At 33.6% G+C, this 14,834-nt stretch overlaps 1 protein-coding gene across 1 annotated transcript; it reads right to left on the bottom strand.

The window, feature by feature from the left end:
* Positions 1 to 10,670: 10,670 nt before the first annotated feature.
* Positions 10,671 to 14,834, bottom strand: LOC131864158 (disease resistance protein Roq1-like). Its single transcript, XM_059215176.1, has 5 exons — positions 14,224 to 14,834; positions 12,993 to 14,121; positions 12,623 to 12,889; positions 11,476 to 12,495; positions 10,671 to 11,292 (listed from the first exon to the last, which is right to left on the bottom strand). The coding sequence occupies exons 1-5, from the start codon at positions 14,754 to 14,756 to the stop codon at positions 10,786 to 10,788; spliced, it is 3,456 nt and encodes a 1,151-aa protein (XP_059071159.1). The 5' UTR covers positions 14,757 to 14,834; the 3' UTR covers positions 10,671 to 10,785.

Below are 14,834 nucleotides of genomic sequence, written 5' to 3'. Positions count from 1 at the left end.
TCATCTACATCAAGCATTGCTTGTGTTTTGAGCTTTTTTGGCTTTGACGCCTTTCCCAGGCATCTGCTAACCATGTCCTCCATTGGAATTGTGACCAACACCACACTCTGTTTCTTTCCAATAGCAGCTTCCAACCATCTTGGTGTATTTGCAGGTTCCTTAGGTGGCGGAGTTGTCTGTGCATCTGGTGAAGTGACAATTACCAAGGTGTTCATGGAATCTTGTCGAATTTCCTCTTCCTTATTTGTGTCCATTTCCTACATCTTGGGCTCATCTTGATCCTGTAGATCCATTGTTTGTTCAAGCTCCTCATTGGGGCCCAAGTCTACAACATCCTGTTTCAGGATAGGCTCCCTACTCTTCTTTTTTCTCCTGGACCGAGTTACTTGAGCAACTGTGAGACCGGATGGCGACCTTTTTGACCTTCTAGGTTGAATTTTCTCTACAACGGGCTTTGAAACACCTGCAATATCAGTAATCTCGTTAGTGGCAAAAAGAGGAGATTGAATCACAATGTGTGAATCAATTCTTGGCTCATGTGAGGACATGTGAGGTTCCTCCTTAAACTTCTGGTTCCTCAACCATCTCTCTATTCTCCTCACAACATTGAAGGTTCTAGTTTGGACACTATCATCTTCCTTTTTGTTCCAATCAATTTCTGGAATCGGTTTTCCCTGGACTTTTGTATCAAACTCAGGGTCTAAAACATCCTCTTCTGTATCTTCTGATACTCCAGAGATATTAATTGGAAGCCTCATGGTAGTTATCTGTTGCAGAGTGAATCTGGATTAGTCTCTTTCTTACTTCATACTCATCACTACAGTTCTCCCAATAATCCTCTAATTGAGGTTCATGACAAAACTGACTATCTACATTTAGGTTCTCCATTGCATAACCCCTGCTATCAAACTTTCACCTTGCCACATATGGCTACAGGTTCATCCTTTTGAACTCTAGCTCTAGGTACAAGGCATCTGATACAGACTTACAACTATAGTATTCGAGTTCAACTGGGAATACAACTCCAGACTCGCCCTTCGCTCCTAATCTTTTATCAATGTGGGCCAACTGCCTGCTCACCTTTATAAGCATGTAGCTGTCAAAAGCATACCTGGGCAGCTTGAATGGTTGGCCCTCAAAGCCACCTACCCATATGTAAGTAAACCAAGGAAATTGAATAAAGAAACTCCCATATATACTCACAAATTTCATAGCTTCAACAGACATCCTCCTGTTTACATCACCTTGGAGCTCAAAGGCAAGTCTTCCCACGAAGACTCCATTCCACCTGTCAATTTGTTCGACATGTCTTTGTTGTTGTAATAGGGGGTAATAATTGTATACCCTCATTCCATCAATCCAGGGTTCATTAGATAGTACAGGCCAATCCCTTGTGCAAGCTAAAATGTAGAAAAGATAGGAAGACATATAAAACCCTAACATCCCCACAAAATTGCTCATTCCTTCGTGAAGTCTCTCTGCAATTACCTGAGACCAATCCAAAAATCTGTCACCGGATAGAACCACTTGGATGAAAAAGTACATCCAATCCTCCCAGTAGAAAGAATGTGAGTTCCCCTTTACTCTGTTCAAAATAATAACAATATCTCGCACCTCTGTGATGAAGTGCTCCCTGGTCAGTGGCTTGGGTAACCGTGAACCTCCTTTCTAAATCTTCAAGAGCCAATTACTAGCAATTACTCTCCTATACTTGTTCTTCTTTTCTGAGAAATAGGCATATGAATTCCCAATAGTCCAGTCCTCATACTCATCCTTGTGCAGAATATCCATTGCTGCCATTACCGTTTCTCTATTAATACTGACTAGCACCTCACCATCGCTGGTTCTGATACATCAGTTCTCAGAGTCATGTTTGTTCATGCAAGCCATTACTAAATCTGGACACGATGCGACAAGCAAGAATGCAGCAGCCTCCACAAGACCACTTTTAACTATTTTCTCCATTAATGAACCGATCTGAGGGTTCTTAGTTCTTTCTAGAAAATCCCCTAAATCTACATGAACCAAGGAGGTGTCTTCTAATTCTGGCAAAATACTCACTAGACATGAGGTCTGGCCAAGCTTTGGCAGCATTGGCCTCATACTGCCTATCTATACTCTTAACCAAGAAATTCTAAAAACAAGGCAATATCCTACCCCAACACTTCAGAGATTTTCCTTTTCTATAATCCTCAGAACTTAAAGAAACACAACTTAGGAGGAATCAATTGAACTTACCTGTTACCACCATGAAAACTAGAAATTCTTCCAGAGAACAGAGCTGGTTTTACCTTCGGCGCCTCCAATTTGCTCAAGAATGGCAGTTGCAACCTTCTCAAATATGGAAATAAATTCATACACATTTCCTTCAATCAGACGGGAAAATATCTATAGAGCCACACATGCATCATCATGATTTACCCAAACGTGTGAAGTAACGGTGAAATAACAAAAATCTAACACCTTCTTAATTATCCATCACTTCTGCACAAGTAATTGATGTTTTCATGATTACTTTCCATATTTAGAATTTTAAATTGTCGAATAAGAGAATATTCCTTCTTGTCGCGCTACTTTTATTTTCACCAAAAGGCCTTACAGTTAGTTTTGAAATGAACCCATGAACCTTGAACCTTTGAACCTCTTGACAAAAAGTTCAACGGTTCAAGTTCATTTAAGAGATACAACAGTGAGTGAGCGACACACACAACAACACCGGGAACAAGCAACAATAAGGACTATTAAACATGAACCTTGAACCTTTTGAACCTCTTGAAATTTGGTTCAAGGTTCAAGACCACATATCAACTTAAAACATAAAAACTCACGCTCATTATATAACGATACATTGCCATGACTCACAGAAGGCATTTTGAACCTTGAACCTTTTGAACCGCTCAAAATTTGGTTCAACGGGTTGAAAACTTCAAAGACCACAAACAAAAGCGCACTTGTTCACACGATGACAAAGACCACAAATGACTCTTTTTTTTAAAACGCGCTTTGAACCTTGAACCATTTGAACTTTTTAGAAAGAGTTCAACAGTTCAAGTACAAGGGAAAACTAATGACCCGACGAAAGTAAAAGGCACAAAAGGAAACTTGTGAGTATGAATACTTAAACGGGAAAAATTGCAGGGGAACTAACAATTTCATATAGTGGCATCATGTTATTCTCAATTATTTGTTTACAAGGAGTACATGGAGCACAAGATCTCTCTTTGTGGGGTGACTTTCTGATTTGTGACGAATGAGGTGATAAATTTCGACTTCATTATTGTTGATTATAAGTTGGTCCTTAAGAATTTTTGGAAAATATGCTTGGGAGTTCTTGGAAATATCTATGGGTATATAATAGCAACAAGAGTTCTTTTACAAGGCACCTTCTAGGGGGTTTGACAACACACACTTAGATTTGGATATTAGCACTCAAGGATATGTTGTTTTAAGAATATGTGATATGAATGTTTTCTTTTATGAAAAGGTAATTGGTATCACAAGAAAAATCCAAGGAGATGTTCAGTTTGTCATAGTGGTATTACATAATACTTGTGTAATGATTCTTAGAGAGTTGCTAATTTTGAAAGTTTGCTATAGTATACAAGTGCTTATGGAAGGAATATTAATAAGTGTATGGTTAATCTAGGTTTTCCTATGGCCTATATTGATGATGCATTATATTGTTGATCATGTATATTTTCCAACTTTGTATGGCTGGTTGCAATTTTGCACACGTATACGAGGTGACACGAACACCTTCATAAGTGTTGTAGCTCATGTTCTAGTTGAATTTCAAGTTCGGAAAGAAATGATCCCCAATTTGTGACTACTCATAGACATATTGCATCTCTTATATGGTTCCTTACCCATCTTAGAAGGGACACATCATGGTTTGCTACTAATTTGGTCATTTATGCAATTATTTCATCATTGGTACAAATTCGACAAATATGGAAAGAATTTGGAGAATTGGGTCAGTAAAGACTGTGCATGATATGTTAAAAATGGGAGACATGGGTGTTGACCATTTCTAGTGTCTACAACAAGAGATAGTGTTGATTCTTGTAACTAGTGTTCCAACAACTCAGATAAAAAGGGTAATTGTTTCCGAATTGCACATTCATTATTTTGAGGATTCTTTTGATGTTGTAATATTCCATTGTGTTGCATAAATCAAAACTATATCATTAGAAAAGGTTGTAAGAACTTTTGGTTTAGCTTTCTCTGACCGTGCACACACAGTTTTGGAAAAATATTGAAAGGGGAAAGACTGCTAATTGAAGAAGATTTGTAATATGGGATATGAGGTTGCATATTAAATATTTGTGTCATGATATTGCACAACATGAACATTTTTCAGGAAATTTTCAAGATGCTTGAGAGGAAAAAGCAACTTCATTCAAATAGGATCAAGGCTTCATATGTAGTTTGATATGATTGATTAGCGTGGCAATGAGATATTGGAGCTACATGTTTACAATTGCTTGAGGACAATAAATTGTAGGGAGGACTTGTCATGTCCCCTTTTTAAAAATAGCAAGCTATCTGTCCCAAAATGGCAAACCAAGTTTTATCGATAGACCAAGAATAACATTAAATTTGGTGATATGGTTTCAACAAAGATATTATTTCCTCACCAATAATAAATAAATTAAATAATCTTTCCAATTTGTGGCATTGGAAATGTGAATGTTTCTTTTGGCATGTTTGGTGGCTCTTTGGAAGCCTATAGCAAGTTGTTAAACTTTTGGTTTTGGGTGCATGTAAAACCCATTTTTCTTTATCAAAAACAACTAATCCACAATACTCAAAGCAATATTAACATGAGGAAAGCAACAAAATCCTTTATGCACTCCTGAAAAAATACCATAATTGATCATAGACAACTTGTCACCCAAGAAAACCTATCCAAATAACTGTAAAACTAATATCAAACTACCAGAAACATTCTACAATATTCAACATATCTATCTAGAACATATCTAGTGCAAAATCATATTCAAAACCATAATAGTCAGCAACAATAACAACACCACTTCCCAACCAAACAAAGAATATTAATCCTTTAGAAATACCTCATGTCATCAACCCAATCCATCTAGAAAGCACAACATCAATCTGCAAATAACTATGTAGCCTATAATCAATTAGATAGACATCTAGACCAACAACCAGATGCAATGAGACATCAAGAACATGAACCAAAATAAATTGTCAAACAAAATACAACACCATACACTTATGTTATAAATCACTTTTGTGTCATTAAGTAGAAACAACGAAATCACAATACTACCAAACCATAACAATACATCATATTACATCATAATACATATGAACCAAACCAATAGTCAAACAAGTCACTTGGATATTAGCACCAACAACTCGACCATCAACCTAACCATGAACAATAGGTTTGATATCAATGACAACAAATATGTACATGTGTAACAAAAAGACAAGAAGAGAGAGAGAGAGAGAGAGAGAGAGAGAGAGAGAGAGAGAGAGAGAGAGAGAGAGAGAGAGAGAGTTTAATATTTGAAGTTACATGATACAATAAATTTAGATAGAAAAGTAAAGACAGATACCTATTTTTTGTTTCCAATATCTTTGCACTCTTTCTTCATGTAATATTTGTTCCTTTGAAAGTGAATTCTTTTTTGCACACTTTCTTTGTCTTGTCCTTTTATTTCCCATCTCCTTTTCTTGAAAATGTGGTCCTTAAAAATTCCACTCCATTATTTCAATTTTCTTTGTAGAAGAAAAATGTGAATTAAAATTCCTATTTTATTTTGAAAAATGAAAAAATAAAATTCTATTTATATATGATTATGAATTGAAAAAAAAGATTGAAGCCAGCTAGGGGTTTAAATGTACACCAACAATTAAAATGTATTGGGTTTGAATGAACATGATTGTTACAAAAAAAAGTTTGTGCATGTTAAAGGGGTTCGATTGAACAACCCTTCACCCCTAATATGTTCATTTCAATCCTCTTCATTCGAAGGGGTGTTCTATCAAACCTCCTCTCTTCTTCTAACTTTCTATATATTTCTGATTTTCGAAGCTCAAATTGAAGGTTCAAATGAAAGTAACTTGGCAAACCAAATTGTTGGGTGGTAGTCATTGAAACAAGGTTTCTAACAATTATAATTTTAATATATAATGATTTTATTATGATTTTTTTAATAGTTATACTAAATATAGGTTTTTCATCGAACATCAACTTCTTTATTCTACATAAGAGGAAAAATTATAAATTAATTTAAAAAATTTAAAAATATTTGTGCACTAGGTATTGATGTCCTTATTCCAACAAAAAAAATTTTGATACATAACAAGTTACGTCCAATGACATACACCTCTGTCTAAATTATAATTACTTCGACTTCAAAACTTAATTTATAAAAATTTAATAAAACATTATGAAACCAAATGCAAATACTACATATCAGTTTTGCAAATCTAAATTTGAAAGAATCATAATTTTATCCCCTGTAGAAAAAAAGTTGTACGCAATGACATGCAACTCATTTTCAAAAAAGATGTTTTATGTAAAAAACTACTTTTCGAAGGAGGTGGAAAAAGATGCAATTTGATTCCAATTTTTTTTTAAAATAAATAAATTAAAATCTGAATTCAAAATGTCACAAATCACTAGTTTTCATCATCTTCAAATTCCTTGTAGTTTAATAGCTATAGGTGTCAGAATATGAAGATTTAGTTTAAAATGTTCATTTCAATGTCAAGTTTGAACAAAATTTGGATCACCCCTGATTTCTTGCAACTTTTTTAGAGATTGGAGGTGGCTTCTAGGTTGTAATATAAAATATTTTCCTCTTAAGCTAATCTATCACAAACTTTTTTCTCCAATCCAAATTCAATCAAGGTTAAATTTGAAATGGAGAGTGAATTGGTCCAAGTTCAAATCATTCAATTTTTTGCTTAGAAAATAATCCACTATAAGATTGTATTTTATCAAAATCTTATCCTCAACGTATTTTAATATGTATATTTGGTTACTTAGATGTAAATTTATTTTCTTTAATGTTTTATCTCCTACAAAAGTAATTATGCATGCCCTATTTTTCATTATTATTTTACAACTCATCTTTTCTTAAAGCCTTGAAAGATAAACTCAATTTAGAGCTCAAGACATAACTTTATATAGTCAGTCCCAATTGACGGCTATTGCTCAAGACCATAATGGATCTCTACACACAATTGTGAACATCATTGCAGAGGAGCATGTGCTTGATACTCTTGGAGAAAAATGATCATCCTTATTGTAATTGTAACTTTCACTTGTTTTTTAGTTGTGTTTTGCTAATATGCTCCTCATTGTAATGCTTTATGACAACGTAACCAGATTAAGTTTCTTCTTTCAAGATGTATATATTAGTAGATGTATCTATTGCACATTATTTCTTCATTTAATATATGCATTTTTTCAATAACAAAAAAAAAATCAAAATCTCTATCAAATCAATTAGATTCATTACTTATCTTAAAGATAAATACCCTTCATCCACATTTTATTTCCTCATAACACAAATTATACAATTGCCATTACAACAACTTTAAATTATTTAATCTAAATACATAAATGTTTTAATACCTTCATTTGTTTACTTAAGCAAAGGAAAGATTCTTTTAGTTTACAAACTCAAAGTGCATTTAAATAATCTATGAAAAATCAAGTGTTTAATTTTAGTGTGCTTAAGTCAATGAAGTCACAATAATTTGCCTATCAATATTAGATATCTTAAGTCTTCATTTGCTCATCTCTCACTTCAAGTTTATTTATCTTTCCGTTTATATCTAAGTTTGCTGTATACCACTATTTCTTTTGATCTTTTACATAACTTTTGAATGCTTCATTCAAACCATTTTTTAAAAGTTAGGCCGGATCATATTTAGTGCACTTATGTCAGCGAGATCACGATAGGGTAGACAGTATCAAATTATTTAGTATGCAAGCGATTATTAAATCATGTTAAAATCAGTCAATGGAGTTGGTAATGGGAAACAGCGCGGAAGGCTTCCGGAAGATGCATTCAACTGTGTTGTCACAACAATCATAATAATAATAATATTATGACTCCAACAATGTGGGACAGATTCTTCCAACTAATATATATAAATAATTAAATTAAAAATTAATTGTTTATGAATTTTAGTGTTTCGAGACTACGAAGACAGGGACTGCTGCAAAAGTTTGTGCAGAAACTGGCACAAGAACTTGTGAAAATATGTGTATTTCTAAGTTAAATTGAGTCAATGGAGTTTGTTATGGGAAATAGCATGGAAGGCTTTCAGAAGACGTTCAATATGACTCAGTAAGACGCGTTCAATCAGAATTATAATCGTTAAAAAACTATTTGCTTGGGGTTTATTAAACATAGTTAAACCTATGAAATTTTGTGTGATACAACAATGTTAAAATAAGCAAATGGAGTTAGTTATGGGAAACAGCGCCGAAGGCTTTAGGAAGACGCGTTCAACAGTCGACTCACAATCATAATAATGTGACAAATGATATTTAAATATTCCAAGTAGTTTCTGGATTTGATTTAAATATTATAAAAGATATTTAAATATTCTTTTATTAGTTAGTAAGTGCTCAAATATCAGAACAAATCCGTTTAAAAACATTACAACAATGTTTTCCTAAATTTTCTTTTTCAATAAAAAATTAATTTAAATTTTTATAAAAAAACTTTAAAAGAGTTTTTGAATTTTTTACATAAATGAAATATATTCTTTATTTAGCAACAAATCTCACATATAACTTATTGAGTTGTTAAAAAATAATTTTTATTTAATCTTTTAGCTGCAATCATAATTACAATAATTAATAATAATTATATTTAATTATTATATTAAATTATGAATACTATTAATTATTTTGATTATAATAATTTTAATTAATAATTATATAGTTAAAAATTTTGAATAATTATAAATTAAAAAAATAATTCACTAAAATTAGAATTATAATATAATTGATTAAAATATTTATAACGATAAATTATAATAATTTTAAACTAAAAAGTCTCTTATATAAAAGATAATATTAATTTATTAAATATTATTTAAAATTTAAAATTATTATATTTATAACATATAATCCAATTTAATATGATTATATTCATCTCATGTTAGCTTCCTTGCAATAAAATTTATCATGTGATTTACTTTTTCTCACTTTTTTTGTATTAGTAAAAGTTGTACATTTAAATTTATTTTTATTTAAAAAATAAAAAATTTGCCTCAAACGAGCTCTATCACACCCAAAGTGTTTTAGCCAATCAATTTGTCTAAAGTTAATTTTTACAATTTAAAAACTTAGAAAAATTACATAGAAGCTTTATGAATTTTATTTTATTTTTTAAATAAACAAATACTCACTTTTTTTTTTACTAACAAATAATCACTTTTAATTGGTTGAAATATTTTTTTAATAGCCAATTAAATTAATCTCATTGTAATAGTACAAGGCTAATGGCAAGTACAAGTAAGTCTACCAATAGTATATTCTTCTATTTAATTTTTCTTCGTAATTTTATTTTTCTTAGATTTTATCATTATTAATTGTTTGTTATAAGGCTTACTAGTTTAATTTTAAGATCTATCCTTCTTTTATTAGAATTTTAGATTTGATTTCTAATTATTTATATTAATTTAAAGATCTTGTTAGATTTTTGGCTTCTATTTTATTTGTATCATTACAATATCCCTCCATCCTTTATAGACTTTAACTCATCTTGAGACACTACTTCATGCCATCACACTACTCTTATTTTTCTCTTTAGGGTTTTATTTATTAATTTATTGATAAACTGGTTGATTTTATGTTAAATCTTGCAACCCTTGTACATTCTTTGGCCTTTAGGCTATATGACTTGATGACTTGTTTGCATGGCAAGCTCTCATGTACATTTCATGTTCCCTTAGGAAGAATCCCTTGCTAGAATCCTTAAGTTACCAAATATGGTGAGAATGGTGTGCTTCATCATGTGTTATTCGGTACTACTATTCTTACTCTTGATATTATGCTTGATGTTGAGAACTTTAACTATTATGGACATTAAATAGGATAATATTTTGTGAATGATCGTGCTAACTTTTTATGGACAGTCGTACACATTTGGTTCAATCTTTTCATGACTTATTTATCACTAAGTCATATGATTTGGAAATGGCTCAAAGTATTAGTGTGAAGGTTATATCTTATAATTTTTTCAATTCATTCATGATCTATTTAATATTAAACATTTCTCATATCATTTTTCCTTCATTAATTATCAAACTAAGCATCACATTTATTTATTTTAATCTCTTCAGTATGTGAAATAATTTCTATTATAAACCCCGACTCATTTATCTAAATTCCTTTATACTAGTATAAATATATTTATTTAATAAATCTAAATAATTTAATTGATAATCTTCAAATATATTAACAGCCTCTATATTTATTAATTTATAAAATGATTAATAACTATTAGAAACATCACTTTAAACTTCTTATTTATTAACATTATCCCAATTAATATTTTTATTTTAAATAATTTAAAAAATTTTAAAAAAAACTCATTTTTTTGTGAAATTTAAATTGAACTCCTTTAATGAACACAATAATTTAAGAGATCGATTTGTTTTCTCATTAATAATACAAAATTTCCCTTGCATAATACCAAAATGAAGCTGTGTTCTACTAACACATTACAAATTTAGGAAATAAAATTCTCTTTTTAAACTGATAATAATGAATAAGTGACATTATCTTCTTCTCCGCAAAACCATCGCTCTGCACCCATGATGTAGCTTATCAACAATTTTATGTAAAACTTCCAAACTTTTCGACTCTTCATATTTCTTCAGCTCCACTCGAAACCCTTTTTTCATCACTCCATACCTCCTCAAAACATCTGAAACTTTCTTACAATAAGAAGAGTGGCCCCAATCATCAGACTCTACCATTGTAATTATCCATCCTCCTTCACGCACCTCAAGTCTGAACGCATTCTGTGGAAGTGCTTGATTTATATCATTTACTGAAGTAAAGCTATCAACCTCGACCACAAAACATACAAAAACTGCACTCAATACTTTCCCATTTCTCCTCTCATCGTCACTGTCCTCGTCATCACTGTTTTCAGCACCAAATTGAACGATGTCAGTGACTGCATGAGCGTCAATACGAGCGTCAGAAAACAGAGACTCGTTTAAAAGTGACTCAGCTCCCTGCGCCGCTCTTGCAATCATATCCATTCTCCTTGGCACACTCTGAAATTAAAACAGAATACTGTCACTTCATCCACGGTAAATTCTTTTTCATTTAGAGATCACTTCAAACATTACTTAACGAAAATCTACACTATCTTGTAAATACAAATTACAAAACAAAACTAAAGGTCAGTAATGAATTTAAAAACACTTCTATTAAAAAAGGAGGATTGAAATCATTACCTTTAACTTATGAATGCAATTCCATATTACTGCATTGCTGCAATAACAAAGTCTCATATATTCGGATGCATTCAACTCTTCAATACCTGATATATTCTGCAGTTTCTCACAAGACTCGATCATAAATTTCTCCATGAAGCTCAATCTCGCAAGACTTGGCAACTTCTCAAGCGTAGGACACTCACTAATTATCAGCTCAGTAAGCTCCATAAAATCACCAGTTCCTGATACTCTTTGCAAATCTTTGCAACATTTTATAGACAGACTGGTGAGCGTGGCGAGAACTGGCAACTCCTTAAGCTGAGGAGAGCCACAGATGTACAACTTTGTTGGCTCAAAGTTACCTGTCACACTTCTCAAATTTCGACAACCATCCAATTTAAGGTTTTCGAACTTCCCACATCCATCAATTAGAATCCTCTCCAGGCAACTTGGACCTATTAAATCTGGCAAATTCTTAAGCTTCGGACAGTCCCGAATGCTTAAATCTACAAGCTTTTCACAAGAAAACTCTGTTGTTTTTAAATTTTGGCAACCATACAATTCAAAAGTTTTCAGCTTCACATGCTTACCAAAACTTGCCCTCTTCAGACACTTCATATCCCTGAGACACAAGGACTCAAACTCGAGGTCTGGACATTGACTGACGTGTAACAGCTCAAGATTTTTCAGATCAGATGTTCCTGTCAATGTTTTGAGTTTTCTGCAATTCCTAATATCAAGACAACTTAATTTCTCTACCCTTATTAAATTCACTTCCATAAGATTTTCCATGCCATGAAGTTTCAAGGACCTAAGGTTGGGATAATCAGTACTGCTGATTAGTATCTTGGATACACATTTTTCACCGCTGATCTTTATCTCTAGCTTTTCAAGGCTATTCATCGAGGCCTTAGATATACTAGACTCTTCCCCATTTTCTAACAAATTTTCTAAACTGTCTTTTGATATTCCTAATAAATCTGGAAACTCTTTCAAAGAGGTCTGAGAAAGTTGTAGCTCTTTCAACTCGGACGGTGCCTGAAATTCAATAAAGTTGTGTAAAGCTTTCATGATAAAAAATAGTCTGGATGCAACAATAACATGAGGTATTCCACTACTATAGCCTCAACGGAGTTTTAAGTTTTCAGAGAGGATATCAAAATACCTGTATGCTATCGTTCCACAACTTTTTGAATTGTCCGTGCTCGATTTTCAAACACTGCAAATTCTGAAGAGGAATCCATGAAGGGATGCTTGGTTGTTCTGTGGAATTGGGCTGAAGCTGAAGCCATAGTAAGGAAGCTGACATCTCAGAACAATTTTTCGGTTGGCTTAAAAAGAATGTAACTTGAGAGCCCATGGACTTGTCGAAAATGGAATGGAAACACCTGAAATTGGTGTTGGCGAGTATGTTGTCGAAACCCTTTGATTCCTGCATGCACAGAAGCAAATCAGACTTCCATTTACCTAATAACAAGTGAAGATATATAATTTTACAATAGTAAGGGGAAACCTGAAAGTATAAAAAGGCATACCAAGGATTTCAGATCTTGAGGACGCCACAGGCGATGTGGAGGGCTGAACTCGATTGCCATTTCTCTGCCCAAGTCCCTCAGGTGGTCATGCATTCTCAGTACAGGTCCTTCATACTTCAAAATTTCTTGTCTTTCTAAAAGACACTTATCTTTGAGTGTTTCCAGTGCATGCTGAGGGTTCCATCCTGATCCCTCCCAGACTCTTTCTGCTATACTCTTCGGTTTGCCTATAAAAAAGCAAGCGATATCCATGAAAATCTCTTTTTGTTCATTCTCCAATGCATCAAAACTAATTCTCAGCCTTTTCTTCACGTCCCGAGGAAGCAGCTTACCAACTTTAATCAGTTCTAACCTCCAATAACTACCATTTCGACCATGAACATGCCTGCCCAGAACTTGAAGAGATAGAGGTAGCCCTCCACACAACTCTACGAAGGAGTTAACCAACTCCTCATACTCGCTCTCCGGATAGGGTCTGTCGAAGGCATGCCAACAGAATAGTTCTCTGCCATCATCTCTACCCATTCCTTTCAAATTATAAGCAACAGTAATTCCTGCTGTTACAAGTACTCCAACGTCACGGGTTGTGACGATAATCAGACTATTATCTGATTTATTCAATATATCCATGATCTGTAGAGCATTTAACTGCTCCACATTATCGATGTCGTCTACAACAATTAAGAAACTCAAATGGGGGCTCCTTTGTAGACTATCTTTCAGATAACTTGCTCCTTCCTCTGTATTCAGCAAGTTGTGATCTGCGTTGAAGAGATCTTTAAGAAGCTTACTTTGCAAAGAAGGCATTTCGCACCTCAAATCCGCTTCTCGCACATCAAACAAAAAGCTTGCTCCAGAGTAGTTTGATTTCTTTCGGTTAAACAATTCTTTGGCAAGAGTTGTTTTCCCACACCCTCCCATGCCAAATATGCCAACTACCCTACCCTTATGCTTCCTGTCTTCCAGCCCGCACTGATTTTGAAAATCTTGTACAAGTTCATCAAGGCATCGCCTTTCAAAATCTTCCACAAGATTGTTAAGGCCCACTGGATGTTCAGCAACGTGTAAAGATGTTTTCCTCCGTACTTCTTTTTGCACAGCTGCTCCTATATTTTGGCAATCCCACTCGCTGAAACATTGTAAAATAAAAGGAAGATTTTGTGTGTAAAAAGTTGAAACAGAATTGAAGGAATTATATAACATACAAAAACGAAAATTACAGAAATATTACCTATTAATTTCTTCTCCGGCTATAAATGAAAGAGACTGAAGGGCTTCCTTCCACTCGCTAATATTGTCCAGATATCTGCCCTTCTCCTTAAATTTAAGGAATGCATCAGCGTATGCTCCCTTTTCTATGTGTCGGAGATCACTAGGCTTCACTCCATAAAACACAGGAATAATTTTGGCCGTACTTTGTAACATGAGAACAAGCTCAGCCAAACACCAAGCTGACTCTGCATATCGTGGGGAAAATATGGCTACGTGTACCTTTGCAGAGCGGATGGCTGTCTCAATCATAGAGGGAAATGAACTTCCTAGATCCTTCTCTTCGCTATCAAGAAATGCCCATATTCCTAACTGATCAAGGGAGTTGTAAAGCTGAGTAGCAAGAGTTTGTTTGACATCGGTGCCTCTGTGGTTGATAAACACATCAAACAATGTTGCAGATTCTTCTACCTTCCTCCTTTTGCCGTCAGGTTCTATTCCAGAGAAAACTTTTGATTCTCGATTTTGCTGGTGAGATGATGAAGAAGACGCCATTAGTTCCAGCTCAAATGCGAACAACCCGTTTATAAATCCAAAGAGAGAGCGGGACTAACAGGACTTGGTTGCAGTATT

This window comes from Cryptomeria japonica, unplaced genomic scaffold (assembly GCF_030272615.1).
Source record: "Cryptomeria japonica unplaced genomic scaffold, Sugi_1.0 HiC_scaffold_78, whole genome shotgun sequence".
In the NCBI taxonomy this organism is placed as follows: domain Eukaryota; kingdom Viridiplantae; phylum Streptophyta; class Pinopsida; order Cupressales; family Cupressaceae; genus Cryptomeria; species Cryptomeria japonica.
This window is presented reverse-complemented; position numbering and strand designations above follow the sequence as displayed.

Bases quoted from the DNA above. Each gene is read 5' to 3' on its own strand.
- LOC131864158 (XM_059215176.1), bottom strand. From the start codon at position 14,756: ATGGCGTCTTCTTCATCATCTCACCAGCAAAATCGAGAATCAAAAGTT. The intron at 12,890-12,992 runs GTATGCCTTTTT...CTGTGCATGCAG, and splicing joins CTCAAGATCTGAAATCCTTG to GAATCAAAGGGTTTCGACAA. The intron at 12,496-12,622 runs GTATTTTGATAT...ATTGAATTTCAG, and splicing joins TGTGGAACGATAGCATACAG to GCACCGTCCGAGTTGAAAGA.